Below are 14,820 nucleotides of genomic sequence, written 5' to 3'. Positions count from 1 at the left end.
TTACTAAAAGTGTGATTGTGCAATCACACTATTGCTAGAGCAGAACATTTTATTTTAAATTACGGACATAATATTTACAAAAATAAAAGACGGATAACATTAATTCCATTTTTAATCTAGTTTTTTTTATTGTAAATGTTGCTCTTTCTGTGCAACAATAGAAGAGCACAATGTGGTGTGTGACGGTATTGTGAAAGGGAAAGTCTCCTTATATTCTCTTCAACTTTTCTTTATCCGTAAAAACCTAAACTACACAAATATCTCTTTTAAAAAAAATATTTTTATAGATAGGCTTTTGTATCAATTATTCAGTAAATGTGTTGTGTATGTTTTTTTAGTCTAATCTAATTTTGATAACCTCAGAGCGGAGAGCACCTGACCCAGCGGTCACTCTGAGCTGGACCCTGGACCTCCCAGGTTGGGAACCACTGACTTAAAGGGCCGGTGCGTAGGGTCTGGCGGCACCTAGAGGCGAGAGGTGCAGACTGCAGCCAACGTGGCCAGGTGTGAACACGCAAAATGGCTTCATCTAGACATCCAGAGTCAAAGAGTTTGGTTTCTCCGCTCTGGGCTACACTGTTTCTTTTTTAATAACAATAAGTGTTGTCTTTCAGTGTTGTTCGTGCATATTAATTCACACGTTGGCATGTTTCGCCACGGGGATGGTTTAAAGCACATCCCAATCACAAAGGTGTCACAACCTCCATCAACAGACCGGGGAAAGTGAAACAATATAAGCATAAAGAGAGGCGCCGTTGAGCTACAAATACCCACAAAGACAACGAGAACGTTTTGATCCCTCTCCGCCTCATCCATTGTTGATCTCCGGCTCTGGGTGTTACATGCTGAACAGCTTAGGGGATGAACTGGCATCATGGGAGGCTAGGAATGTGTGAGAAGGGAGAGAGAGAGAGGAGAGAGAGAGAGAGAGAGAGAGGAGAGAGAGAGAGAGAGAGAGAGAGAGAGAGAGAGAGAGAGAGAGAGAGAGAGAGAGAGAGAGAGAGAGAGAGAGAGAGAGAGAGAGAGAGAGAGAGAGAGAGAGAGAGAGAGAGAGAGAGAGAGAGAGAGAGAGAGAGAGAGAGAGAGAGACGGCATTAACGCCGAGTCGTCACCAGGCCTCGGCCTCGGCTCTGCGGCCTCCACCGCGACGAGCTGCCTCGGTGGAGGAGACGAGGAAAGTAGGATGCGGTGAGTCCCTTTTTTTTTTTACGGGACCGAGTTGCAATGAGAGACTTCAGACCGCTTGAAGCTATACCTGCGCTGCGATTAGTAGTTAGTAATGTGTAATTAACCGTAACCATGAAACAGGAAGTGTAAAGACCACGAAATAAAACACACAGAGCAGAAGGGAGGGAAGCAAGGAAGGGAAGGGAAGGGAAAGGAAAGGGTCATTTAAAACCTTCTTGAGAAACATTGTAACTGACTGCTCCCCATCTGATGGGTACAGTAGAAGCCCGTATGTAGATCTGGGCTTTGCAGCATGACCCACAAACCTCTTCAACACCCCCCCAGACTCTCGTGAACACACTCATCGACTTCAACTGCAGCTCTGACATGAATCACAGCTGGAGGCAGCTGGTAATCTTGAGAAACTAGCAAGAGTATACGTTGGATGAAAAGAGTTGAAATGAAACTCTTTTCCAGTGAAAGTAGTTTTTTTGAAGGCTCTCCACTACTTAATCATCAATTTGGGACCGCGGCCCGGCCCTCAGCATCCAGCACCGGTCTGCCTCGTGTCCAGTAACACGCTACCGGGTTCCAGTTGAACACGCCCTCCAGCTCGGGGGGGGGGGGGGGGGGGGGGGCTCGGCTCCTTGCCCTCTCCCCCAGTGCACTCTTGACCAGTGCGCCCATAGCTGTCGGAGAGCAAAAAGGAAAACTGTGTCACCACCAGCCGTGACTCACTCACCCCTCCCCTCTTCCTCTTCCTGTCTCTGACTCTCTCTCTCTCTCTCTCTTTCTATCCTCCCACTCACTCCCTTCTTTCCTCCAGGATTTGGTGCATCAAACATTGATTTCTGTTTTATTTTTAGAGCACGCTGCGAGCGTACGTGCGTGCGTGCGTGCGCAGCGTTTGTTTGTGTGTATGCGTGGGCAGTCTGACTGTTTGTGTGCATCACGTGTGCGTGTCTTTGCCAATGTGCTCAGAGCTCCTCTTTTTTTTTTTTCCCCCAAGTTAATCCCTTAAGAAGAGGTGTGGTTCTCTTCCTCGGCTCTCCTCTCCGTCCCTCACTCCGAGCGCTATATCATCTCTCTCTCTCTCTCACTCTCTCTCTCTCCCTCCTCTCATCTTCCTCTCGTGCTGTTGTCATCGCTGTGGCCGGTAGTCTGAGGGAGTCTGCCTCCTCTCGGCTTCGTCGTCTCTCTGCCGTCGTTCGCCGGGCGTGAGATGAGTTCCTGTGTTGAGATGGGGGAGGCCATCGAGCTCAGGTGAGTCGAACCCATGGGGGGGGTTGTAGAGCCGTGCACTTTTTACGTGCATCCATGCACATGGATCTGTGCCTGCTTTTCTGCATTCCTGTGTGTGTGTGTTTGTGCACCTCGGGAGTGTTTTTCTTTTTTTTTTTAAAAACTGGGTCGACCGCAGCAGTCGGTACCTTTTGGGACAATTTTTGTGTCATCAAGTTGACCCCGTTTCCACACGGCGGGACTCCGCGAGCTCTATGGAGGTCAACAGGGGGGGGGGGGTGGAGGGTGGGGGGTTGCATTGTAGTGATCGCTTTTGTTGTTGTTGTGGTTGTTGTTGCCACTGCGGTTGTTGTTGTTGGGTTATTGGCTACGCTGGTATTTTCAGTCCCTGCCAAACTGATAGCAGGTCTCGTCCAGCCTGGATCCACAGGGCTCATAGCGGCTAATAGCCTTAGCAGATGCATTAGCCCCCATGCCCCATATGGAAGAGATTAAACCCGCTATGTTGATACAAACACCCAACGGTTTTTTCTCGCATAACGTTCGAGCCTCCACATGGTTTGTTTTGTGTTCACGTGCAGATTTGAGTGCGTCCACCTGTCCGTGCACTTTCTTTTTTTGGCGGCGCAGAAAAGACGTCGCGTTTGCACGCCTTCTGGAAATCCCTCCCGAATTCGACCGCTTCCTCTCTCGGATTCGATAATTGAGACAGCGCTCATGTGTGCTGTGAAGAAGAAGAATGTGGCCAAAGGGTGAGAACACCGCTGAAGACGGAGACCGATGGAAACGAGGACAAGCGGCGAAACGGGCACGACGGAGACGCGTCAGGAGGGAGAAGATGAGAGGAGGGGGTGTGAAAGCGAGAAACATTGGGAGTTCGAGAAGGGAAGGATGAAACACACATACACGGGATGTGTGAATGGAGCGCGTGAAAAGCCGAGGAAAAGTCGATTCGCTACGGAGAAGATATGAATTTCCTCCCATTTTCCAGCAGAAGATAACTGTGTTTCCCCCCCCCCCCCACTATAATTAAAATTGGGACTAGAGAGAGCGGTTAGAAGGAGGCTTCGCCGCTCGAGGAAGGAGGCCTCGCCGGGGGGCTGGAAAGAGACGAGGAACGAGCTTCGCTCAGCAGGAGCCACGTCGAGTCACTTGGCACTCCTCTCTGACCCAAGTCTGACGTAAAAAAAACCTGCATAATTCAAGCTCGAGGGGCGGTGGCGGTGGGGGGGGGGTTCGACAAGAAGTTACAGCGGCAACAGTACGTGTTCTTCAGCTGGAGGAACATTCAACCGAAGTGTGTCCACTAAAAGTAAACTTGAGTCCACAGCCGATGGCAAATGTGGAGTTCAGGAGCGTCAGGTGGGAATAGACTTGAAAGTTATTTAAGTTAACGTCCCCGGGCTGTGAGTCTCATCACTAACCCCCCCCCCACCCACCCACATGGAGATGAAAGGCGTCGTATCTCGGAGACGAGGCTCAGCTGATAAGCCGGCCTTTTGGCTCCCTGGTCTAGACGGATAGCGGGGAACACAAAGTGGGAACACACAGCATGACATTCTGATACCGGAGCATATCGACTAGACTGCTCCACTTCACGCCTGGCTGCACTGTGTTTGGATTAGCTCCCACGCGTGCACGTGCACGCGCACGCGCGCACGCTTCTCCTATCATAGGCACATGTATATACATGCAAACGTGGACATGCATTCCCACACATGAATGCATCCACAGGCACACGATCACAATACACGTTTGGTCCGTGCCCTCTTTTGCCTGCTGGTCCAAGGGCAGAAGGGGATTTGGATATTGTTATGTTAATCTGCCTCTCTTTTGTATCTTGGAACCTATTCAGGCACACACGCATACGCACACGCACACGCACACACACACACACACACACACACAGGTATGAGCTCATTCAAGCATGCCCAGACTTTTGTGCACAAACGCAATGCTGGCAACGAAAAAAAAAGATTTGTTTTTCAGTGTAGACTGCAGAAACACAAGCTACACACACACACACACACACACACACACACACACACACGCACACACACAGTAGCAGGAGTGGCAGGGACACAGCACCGTGATGATGAACCTGGAGGAAGAGGATAATAGGTGTGGGAGCTGCGTGTCCACCTGTGTATGTGTGTGTGTGTGTGTGTGTGTGTGTGTGTCTCCCCGCGTTGAGGTGACAGTGCACATGTGTGTGTGTGTGTGTGTGTGTGTGTACAGACGTGTGACTGCACCGGCACACAAAGCGAAAACACAATTTCACTTGAAAAGCCCATTTGCAGACAGAAAAGCCCGTGAATCAGACTGACCTCCTCGGCCACCTGTGCGTGGAAAATGTTTTGTGTGCGTCGGTTTTAAAAGTTTGAGTTTCCCCTAAATCTTGAACCGGAGACACGGCTCTGATCAAGCTTGTTTTTAAAGCTCAAACAGGCCCAGAATAAGGTTCATCTGAGGAACTGGTCCCAGATCAGCAGGTTGAGTCCCCTCTTTGTCCCGTCATCTGTCTCACACAGATTTCCCAGACTGCATTGCAGCCTGAGTCACTGAGGGCAATTCAATCCTGTGACGCAAGATGACCACCAGCCTGCAAGAACACACACACACACACACACACACACACACACACACACACGCACGCACACACACACAGACTATAATTATATTAGGACAGCTTTTGTGTAATGCTTCGCCCCAATGAAAGATCAAATTGCATTAGAGGGTCAGAGGAAGAACAGGACGTGTCTACCCGTCAATGTCAAGCTGCAGTAATTGGCAACTGCAACAAAGTTGACATTGTGACACACACACACACACAATCACACCCACACACACACACACACACACTCCTTTTTAATCCCCCTAGCCTCTAATCTTTCTCGTAGTCACCGATGAGAAAACCACAGCTCGTACCGTTGTGAGAAAAAAAATACAACACAATCAAATATGGCCGACGCGATGAGGCGGGACAAAGCCAAATGCCAATCAATCGTGGATCCTTTTTTTTTTTTGTCGTTTAGAAATCGGATCATGAACTCATAAAGTCAGGTTTCCTCCAGCGGAGACGTCACCGTGTTCAGTGTCGCTCGTCGTGTGTCAGTCGTGTGTCAGTCGTGTGTCGCTCGTCGTGTGTCGCTCGTCGTGTGTCGCTCGTCGTGTGTCAGTCGTGTGTCAGTCGTGTGTCGCTCGTCGTGTGTCGCTCGTCGTGTGTCGCTCGTCGTGTGTCAGTCGTGTGTCAGTCGTGTGTCGCTCGTCGTGTGTCGCTCGTCGTGTGTCAGTCGTGTGTCAGTCGTGTGTCAGTCGTGTGTCGCTCGTCGTGTGTCGCTCGTCGTGTGTCAGTCGTGTCACGTTTTGCGGCCTCCTCGCCGAGCCCAACGCAGTGAGAAATGACTTCTCCGCGCCGGTTCCTCACACGCAAATCAAACAATGTTTTTTTTCTCCCAGCCCGCGGCGCTTCGGGGGATGTGTAATTACTCGCTGACGATTAAAGGTAGCGAGCGCGTATCTCTTCTACTCTCGCTTCGCATTTTTGGCTTTCCCTTTAGAAAATAATAATAATAATAATAATAATAATAATAACCCCTGCACACTACAGGGAACTGAATTCACTTCACGAATAATGCATTTTTAAAGGGATGAATAAAAAAAAAAAAAAATCATTCAAGGGCGTGCCACCATTTTTATATAGCGTGCCGACTGCATTACAAATGGCGATGGATCGTGCCTTGGGTATGATTTTCCAAAGACAAATATGAACCCCACAGACCCGTTTTCTATCGAGTGCACCTGGTTTATGGACTGAGGTGTGTGAGTGTGTGTGTGTGTGTGTGTCTGTGTGTGTGTGTGTGTGTGTGTGTGTGTGCGAATGATTTTACCATCATGTTATATGTCCATTACTTGTTATCACAAAAAGGAAACAATATCTGAAGCCATGCCTGTTATTAGTGTTTCTTCCCCCTATAAATCTCTCTCTCTCTCTCTCTCTCTCTCTTTCTCTCTCTCTCTCTCTCTCTCTCTCTCTCTCTCTCTCTCTCTCTCTCTCTCTCTCTCTCTCTCTCGCCATACGCAGCTTCATAAAACCACGGCTGTGAATAAGGCCGTCCTGTCCGGTCGGGCTTCGGTCCAAACACAGGCGCTCTGGTTTATCTCTGCTACATCCTTTCCTGTATTATTTTTTTTTTAATCACAAACACAGACCACCTGTCTGTGAGAGAGAGAGAGAGAGAGAGAGATTTGGATGATTGTAAGAGTCCTTGTCCTTATTCGGGTCACAATTCGGGTCAGTTAAAGTCTGCTGGGCCCAAAAACTGGGTCAGACTATGTATGTGTGTGTGTGTGTGTGTGTGCAATGTGTTTTTGATTTAACTCTATTCACCGGGTGTATATTATCTCACATTCGCCCAGAGATGAGTCACCATCTAAAGCATTTTAAAGGAATAAACCAGTTACTGGAGTGACATGGGTGATTATCTTAGTGCACATGTTTTGATGTGTGTGTGTGTGTGGGGGGGGGGATCTCTAACGTTGCTAGTATGAACAGTTATTTAAAGTAAAGTCCCCTGAAGCTGAAGATGTGAGTGACGAAGTTGAGACGTTTACCAAAGACACTCTCAGGCAAAACACCACCGCTGCGTTACATCACAGAAAAGATGGACCCTGATCCGATTTGTTGTGTGGAGGAATTCAGTTTCATGGCCACAAAGTTAACGTAGACCACAACAAAAAGTCTTTTAGCACGTTGACGACAGTCTGTCGCTGGAGGGAAATGATTTACTCGCCCTGCTGCCGAACGTGTTGACGCTTGTCGGATGGTTGTATAATGTGGCTTAAATAAAACCATAACGCCGCATCCTGAAACAGTACATCATTGTAGATGTAATGTCCCCCCCCCCCCCCCCTGCCCCCCCTCCCCCTTTAGCCCCCCACTATGCCTGTTTTAAAATGTACTTACAGTCACACTGAACAGCCTCTCGCTGTGCAGCCAATAAGTCACAACTTGAATTCAAGGGAACGGAGCGAGCTACATCGTGTCCATATAAAGTGGTCAGCTCAGTGACTAAGCCAAGACAATCCCCTACACACACACACACACACACACACACACACACACACACACACACACACACACACACCTGTCGCGGTCTCCCCGATGCTCGACAGACATATGGCTTACCGTAATGCGAAGTGGCAATGACTCACCGGGTGTGCTCGTGTTACGTGTGTGTGTGTGTGTGTGTGTGTGTTTTGCGACATCCCTCCGTCTACGAGGTGTGTTTTGTCAGCATCTGGTTGAGGAGAAGTGTGAGGGAGGAGTTCGTTTTTTTTTTTGCCAAAATCTCTGAGCCGCTGTTGAACGCAGAACATCTGGATCAGGGAGGAGCACTATATGTGTGTGTGTGTGTGTGTGTGTGTGTGTGTGTGTGCGAATGAGCCGGTAGAGTGCCAAACATATCAATCAGACGCACATTTGGCGAGCACAACACACAGCTGGACACACGTGAGTTCATGCAGCCTTAACATAGATTATGTGGAGGAGGGAATGCAGAGGTGAACACACACACACACACGCACACACACGCACACGTAGGAATGCGGAATGACCGTCATTATTAATTGCGTAACACTTTAAAGAAAATACCAGCTAATGAACCGATATGACTGCAACTCATTGCTGTGGACTCTCATCCCGACCTGCTAACTGTTAAAAAAAAAAAAAACTTTTAACAAGCTGGAGATAGAAATATAGAACATTGTCATTAGTCAGCGCGCGTGGGCGAAGCTTCATCCCTGTGAAACCCATTTCCTCACATTCACATTCAAGAGGGAGTGAGAAGAAGAAGAAGAAGAAGAAGAAGAAGAAGAAGAAGAAGAAGAAGAAGAAGAAGAAGAAGAAGAAGAAGAAGAAGAAGAAGAAGAAGAAGAAGAAGAAGAAGAAGAAGAAGAAGAAGAAGAAGAAGAAGAAGAAGAAGAAGAAGAAGAAGAAGAAGAAGAAGAAGAGAGAAGAAGAAGAAGAAGAAGAAGAAGAAGAAGAAGAAGAAGGGCCGATGAAGGGGAGGTCAACGCCCGGGTCGTCTCTCCGGATGGCTGCCGAACTCGACAACTGTGTGTCTCTTGGCTCGGGGCCTCCCAGTTTGTGTAGTCTGCGCCGAAGTGCTCATGAGCTTTTTTTTTTTTTTTTTCATGCTTTCCATCCTCGCCTGCAAGCCCATTGTTTTTTTTTTACTCACGCAGATGGTTCTTGTTGTGAGGCGGTAAGGTCACTGCTACGCAGGGGCCTTTTGAACGTTGCATGCTGGGTAATGTCTGCTCCCTTAATGTTTCTCTTCATCAAAGAGGGGTTTGCTACCAGATTTCTGTTCACTTCCCACTGTGCTGCTCTGCAAGGGAAGGACCGTGGGCTTGTTTTCACTTGAGTTTCTCAACTGCAGTCTGGCTCTGTTCATATTCTTATGTCCTTCCGGCCAACACACACATATTATGGACTGTATTTTAGGACATCATTGACATCTGTGTATATATTGGGAGTAGATTTCTTTCTGAGTTAAAGGGAAATGTTGATTTTGGGTAATAAGCGTATTTAGAGTTGGCTGGGAAGATTGATACCACTCTCACATCTCTGGAGTAGCTGTGAAGCTACAGCCACCTGCAGGTTAGCTTAGCTTAGCATAAGCTGCGTTCGAAATCGCATACCAACCCAAAGTATCCTCAGACGACTGTTCATATGAAATCTTAAAAAAGTCACTCCTCCATCAACTCGTGGTACGTTTAGTTGGACGTTAGTTATTAGGTTTAGAAAAAAATGGTTTTAAAATAACGATTTTAAGTACGAAACGCGGAGGACGATCTAAAAAATAAAGTTTTTTGGTTTGTAGATCGCAAACCAACTGAAACTTCTACGGCGGCCGCCACGAAAAAAACACGAAAACTCAACCCAGAGTTTGGTTTGTCCCTTGTGGGCTACTGTAGAAACATTACGAAAGAGGACCGACCCCCGTGTGTAGATATAAACGTCTCATTCTAAGACGACGAAAACACAGAAAAAAACATACATATTCTGCCAATAGATGCTCCACACTGTCCCTTTTAACAACATTTATTGTTCCTTTTTAATTTAAGCTGGATGACCGACGGCTGGGGAAAAGCATCATTGTCGTGTCACAATACTAATTTTCTCACCTCATTTAAAAAAAGTGCTAATTGACACTGTGTGTTAATGGGGTAAATGGGTCAATTAGCATAATTAGCATAGCACAATTATAGAAGAGCGTTTGCACAAAGGCTCTAAACTCAGTAATCCTTTTTTTTTTAAACGGGGGGTTATGGAGGATTTCATCTTGAGGCTTTAAATCCATAGTTTAGAGCGACGCGGAACATCCTCTGATCCTTTTTTTACATAAATACCTGTGAGTCTGTGTCGATGAGTTTAGGCTTTTTCTTTTTCTGATTCGGTCTGAAGCTTTGACTTTTTATTATCTTACAACGAAAGAACGTATAATACGTTTGTATGAGCCACAAGGATTTACAACAATAAAGAAGTGAAAGTTTGTTGACATCATGGTAACTTTCTCTTGTCCCCCCCCCAACGCATGTCCATGTTAATAGAACACCTCATTCCTTCACCCCTCCACCTCCTCCAGTCGGTGTTCCCGTCGGTTTGCATCATTTCATTTCGTGAGTCTTTTGCTCGCCGTCAGATGGCCTATTAGCTCGCTCATCTCCTGCTGTCCCCCAACCATATGAGGCCGGTTACAGGCCATCTTGTGTTCCCTCACCAGCAGCAACTGTCCACTGCAGCACAACCCTCCACCTCCCTTGTATCACACACCAGCCAGCTTTTACCCCCTTCACACACACACACACACACACACACGCACACCTGCTGCCAGCCAGGTGCCAGTCGGGTGGCGCTCTGCCCAGAAATGGCTGGCACAAGCCTCGACATGTGTGGAGCTGCAGAGCGTGTGTGTGTGTGTGTGTGTGTGCGTGTGTGTGTGTGTGTGTATGTGTGTGTGTGCGTGTGTGTGCTTGGCAGAGCACGCGTGCCTCACATGCCAGGAATGAGTAAAGCCACTCAGCTGTTTTATTTGAATACTCTCTGCATCACCCGTGTGTGTGTGTGTGTGTGTGTGTGTGTGTGTGTGTGTGTGTGTGTGTGTGTGAGAGAAAGCGGGAAAACATTGAACTGCCTTTGGCACCCATTACCAGTAACATAGCAGTGATTATGAGAAGTGATGTGTCCGTGTGTGTATATATTAATGTGTGTGTGTGTATATATACGTGTGTGTGTGTGTGTGTGTGTGTGTGTGTGTGGCAGAGCAGAGAGGAGGTTTCTTCCCCTCCGTACACGGACCACAGCTCACGGATGGACATCACATATGTTCAGGGTGATATTTCTGGGTTTTCGCGCCCGGTTTTAGCCAAGATGCCGATTCACGGGGCGACCAGACGGTAAGAAAATAGTGGGAGCTAGTATGTTGTTATTTAAGTTAATCCCTTTCTGTATTCACAGTGAAGAACTGGGTGTAGAAACTTAAGAAAAACAGGAGGAAATGGAAAAGTGAAGTCAGCTTTAAATGTAAAACTGCTGTCCATGCTAATAGAAAAACAGAGGGCGCACAAGATGAGAGAGTTTTCTTTTTTATTGTGCTCCTGAGCTTCTGTTGAAGGGGGTCGATGTGACGGTGGAGGAATGAAAACAGTAATTATAATTTTTTTTAAGCAGGTCATGTTTGGAATGGCGTCATGTTTCATTGTTGAATGGGAAATTAGCATCGCTGAACAGGCCAGCGGGCTGAATGGTCTAATTAAGCAGCGCAGAGAGGATTGTGTGTGTGTGTGTGTGTGTGTGTGTGTGTGTGTCGATCAGCAGTCGCTCAGCGTTCTCGTTGTTTCTTGGAGAGATGAAAGCCCCCCCCCCCTCCCTCCCCCATGCTTTGTGTTCATGTAACCTGTGTGATTTCCTCAATCAATGGAGCGTCGTGGGAGGAAGTGTGTTCATGACGCTAATTATGAGACGATAACTGCATAACGAGCTTTCGGGCTAATCAATGAAATTCATCCCACTTTGCTCGTAATCCCGGATGAAAAAAGAAAACCAGGACTACAGCCTCTGCTCGAAAAAAAAAGAAGCTCTCTCGGGCGGCTTTTCTTTTAAATTATATAGCGTGTTGCATTTAATTAGCTTGTAACGAGCCGCACTGTTGGATTGAGTGGGAATTAGCGTGCGTTTGCTTGAGCGGATCACATGTAGATAACATGCAGACCTTTAGGCCATTGATTCACACTTTAATTTTCTCTAACGACCTGCTTTAAAAAAAATGACAATAGTATTGAGAATAGTCCTGATCTATACATCGTGAGAAGAGTGAATTTGTGGATAAATGGACCATTTTTATACAATCTTAAAGACGAAAAACAGCTATTTCGAAGGGATACACATTTTAAAAATCACGACTTTGAAAGCGTTATTAAAAACATGTACACATTAAATACTTTAAGACTAATTTAGACTAATTAGATGCCATAATGTATATGGCTTTTTCTCATTAGATTAAATGTTAAAGTCGGCTAATCAGCACAACGCGAAGGTCCATGCTCCCTCGTGTGGCTGAAAGGTGCACTGCAGACATAAATGTGCCGAATCCCACGAAAAAATTATTTGGTTATCCACGTAATCACGGACGAGGAAGTTTAAAGACCGCAAAGGCCCACACGGGGTGGAACAAGAGGTCAACGTTGATTTTATTTGTCGTCTTTTCGTAGTCACTTTAACCTTTTCCTCAAACTGTGTTGAGTGGTTTCCTGTGAAAAGACCGGATGCATTAAATGAGAAGTAATGTTTTTTAAATGAGAAGTAATGTTTTGTGTAGGTCGTGCTACACCGCTAACCCGGGTCCGCCCCCCCACTTCCTGTGTCCACAGTACCAGGGAGCACGTGACCCCGGAGATGAACAAGCTCCGTCAGAGCCTGCGGAGGAAGAAGCCCACCTACGTGCCGGAGGCCAGCAGACCGCATCAGTGGCAGGCTGACGAGGAGGCTGTACGCAAGGGCAAATGTAACTTCCCCGTCCGGGTGAGTAACCCTACAACCGGCCCGCTCTGTGATAGTCCTACGTCGATGTGGTTTATATATATATATATATATATATATATATATATATATATATATATATATATAGTTATGTACGCACATGTTCGTCTGACTGAAAACAACTGTCAAAAGGTCACAAGGTCACGAATGAGGAGTAACTTTACTCTGCGTATTTAGTGACATTAACCTCGGCTCAGAGGGCCGAGCGAAAGGGCAAACGATGGCCTAGAACACGGCATTAGTGTGTGCTAATGTGTTTGTTCACGCTCTAAAATAACAGGTGCACTCTCGACCCTCACGTATTCAGCTCTATATCCTTGAACACCACAGGAGAGCAAATCCAGAATAGAATATGCATGTAAAAAACAGTTTCTTTGGGATTTTTTAAGATTCATGGAGATTAATGGTTATGAGACAAAAGTATTAAGCATGTCAATCTCATTGTGAAAATACTGTAGGTGAACATACCCACACAATTCTCATATATCACATTGTTAATGGACTTCATGTATTAGAGATGACTTGATATTGGAAACGTGTGAATTTAAGCTTTGCTCATGTCCAATATATGAAGATATTTCTTTATATTACTAATTAAAAAGCATTTATCCGTATACAAACCAGGTTGTCGTGTCTTTGAACAAAGCGCAGACTCTTAACTCTGAGATAAAATGCCTTGTGTGCAATAAATGCAAATAAGAGGCATTATTGATGGCCCAATTTACTGATAACCAGCATCGGTGTGTGAGCTGTTCTCCTACCAAGTGATCTGTCGAACGGCTGCAGAGACAATGACGGCGACAGATGGAGGACGGAGAGAGAGAGAGAGAGAGAGAGGGAGGGGTGACATCGAGGTGGAGTTGTAGATTAAGGAACACCACAGGAAATGACAGGGTGAGAGGATGAGAAATGAAACCGCGACAGACAGATGCAGACGTGGATAAGATCGGGTGAAAAGAGAGAGAGAGAGAGAGAACAGGAGGCAGTGAATGGAGAAAGCAGAAGGAGAGAATAGTGGAGGAAGGAGGCGGCGTGAGTGGCAAGCTAATGGAGAGCGGTCCTGATGGCAACGCTCTGCAGACGAGGAGACGAGCAGCCAAGTGGAGCTTAGAGGGATGGGAGCTCGGTCTCTTCACTGTATAGCTTTTCTTTCCTCCCCCCCTTTGTTCATCTTTCCTTTCTCACGTCCTCTAAATGTATTCACGACTCGTGCACTATTAATGGCTCAACATCACCAGAGGAAAGAAAACACGTGTTTTTAAAAAGAGAGAGAGAGCAGAGAGCTTGGAAAGTTCTGAAATAATGTCCCACGAAGCGAAAAAACTACATTTAGCACAATGACGGGGGTGGTTGGGTAGTAGCATGAGCTAACCCAAGTTAGCCCATGCAGGTGATGGTACATTCCTGCTGTTTTAAGAGCATAACATGACATGTGGGACAGCAGCATGCATGCAAGATGTCTACCTTAAAGCCCCCCAGAAAACGACTACTATGTCTGAAAACCATCATATGAAACCAAACGGATCCGTTGATTATAAAACCTGGTGAACACTTGCAATGTAAGAACTATTCACCCCACCGTGTTAAAATCCGCTGGGCTTCCGCTCAGATTGCTAATTGCTAATCATGCACTCGATTCGTGCAGTTTGTCAAACGAAAACAACTTCTTGTTAAATAAAAAATAAAAAACTCATTTATAACTCTGCCACACTTCACTTGTTGTTTACAACAGTTTTTTTTTTTAAACTCGGGGACCAAGCTGCCCCCCCCCCCCCCCCCCCCCCCCCCCCCCCGCCCTCCTCAAAACCCCCGAGCTCTCCTTAAAAACCTGCCTCACCGCTCGGCTTCTGATGGAGCTTTAATTGAGTCTCTGTGGGCTCAACAGAAGGGGGACGCGGGGCCTATGAATTATTACAATCCCCTTTTTTTCTTATTATCGGCAGCAACATGTGGCTGTAAATCTAGCACGGAGTGCTAATTAGCATGCTTTGCTTGTCAATTTCATGGCACTCTGATATGAGACTAATGAGGCTTTTGGTTGCTTTTGTCTCCGTCTTTTTATTTTTCACGTATAGTTTACGGCTCGCTTCAAGGTTGTTGTTTTTTTTTTGCCCGTTAATTTTTTTTCTGCTCTGATTTCTCCGCAGTACCTGGGGTTGGTCGAGGTGGAGGAGTCGAGGGGGATGCACGTGTGCGAGGAGGCGGTGAAGAAGCTCAAAGTTGTAAGTACAACGCACACGCACACACACAACTTCCCTGCAGCAGTACTAGAGTGTAAAATAACTACAGAGCTCATTACAGAACCA

The 14,820-nt window shown here is 46.6% G+C and overlaps 1 protein-coding gene across 1 annotated transcript in view; it reads left to right on the top strand.

The window, feature by feature from the left end:
- The first annotated feature begins 2,234 nt into the window (after window positions 1–2,234).
- Window positions 2,235–14,820, top strand: part of numbl (NUMB like endocytic adaptor protein) — a 22,819-nt gene continuing 10,233 nt past the window's right edge. The window contains 3 exon segments of the mRNA XM_034549213.1: window positions 2,235–2,430; window positions 12,346–12,496; window positions 14,662–14,736. Coding sequence (XP_034405104.1) covers window positions 2,390–2,430; window positions 12,346–12,496; window positions 14,662–14,736 — 267 coding nt within the window. The 5' untranslated portion in view covers window positions 2,235–2,389.

The sequence above is a fragment of the Cyclopterus lumpus genome, chromosome 13 (assembly GCF_009769545.1).
Source record: "Cyclopterus lumpus isolate fCycLum1 chromosome 13, fCycLum1.pri, whole genome shotgun sequence".
Lineage (NCBI taxonomy): Eukaryota > Metazoa > Chordata > Actinopteri > Perciformes > Cyclopteridae > Cyclopterus > Cyclopterus lumpus.
Note: the sequence above shows the minus strand (reverse complement) of the source record. Positions and strands in the feature narration are given on the sequence as shown.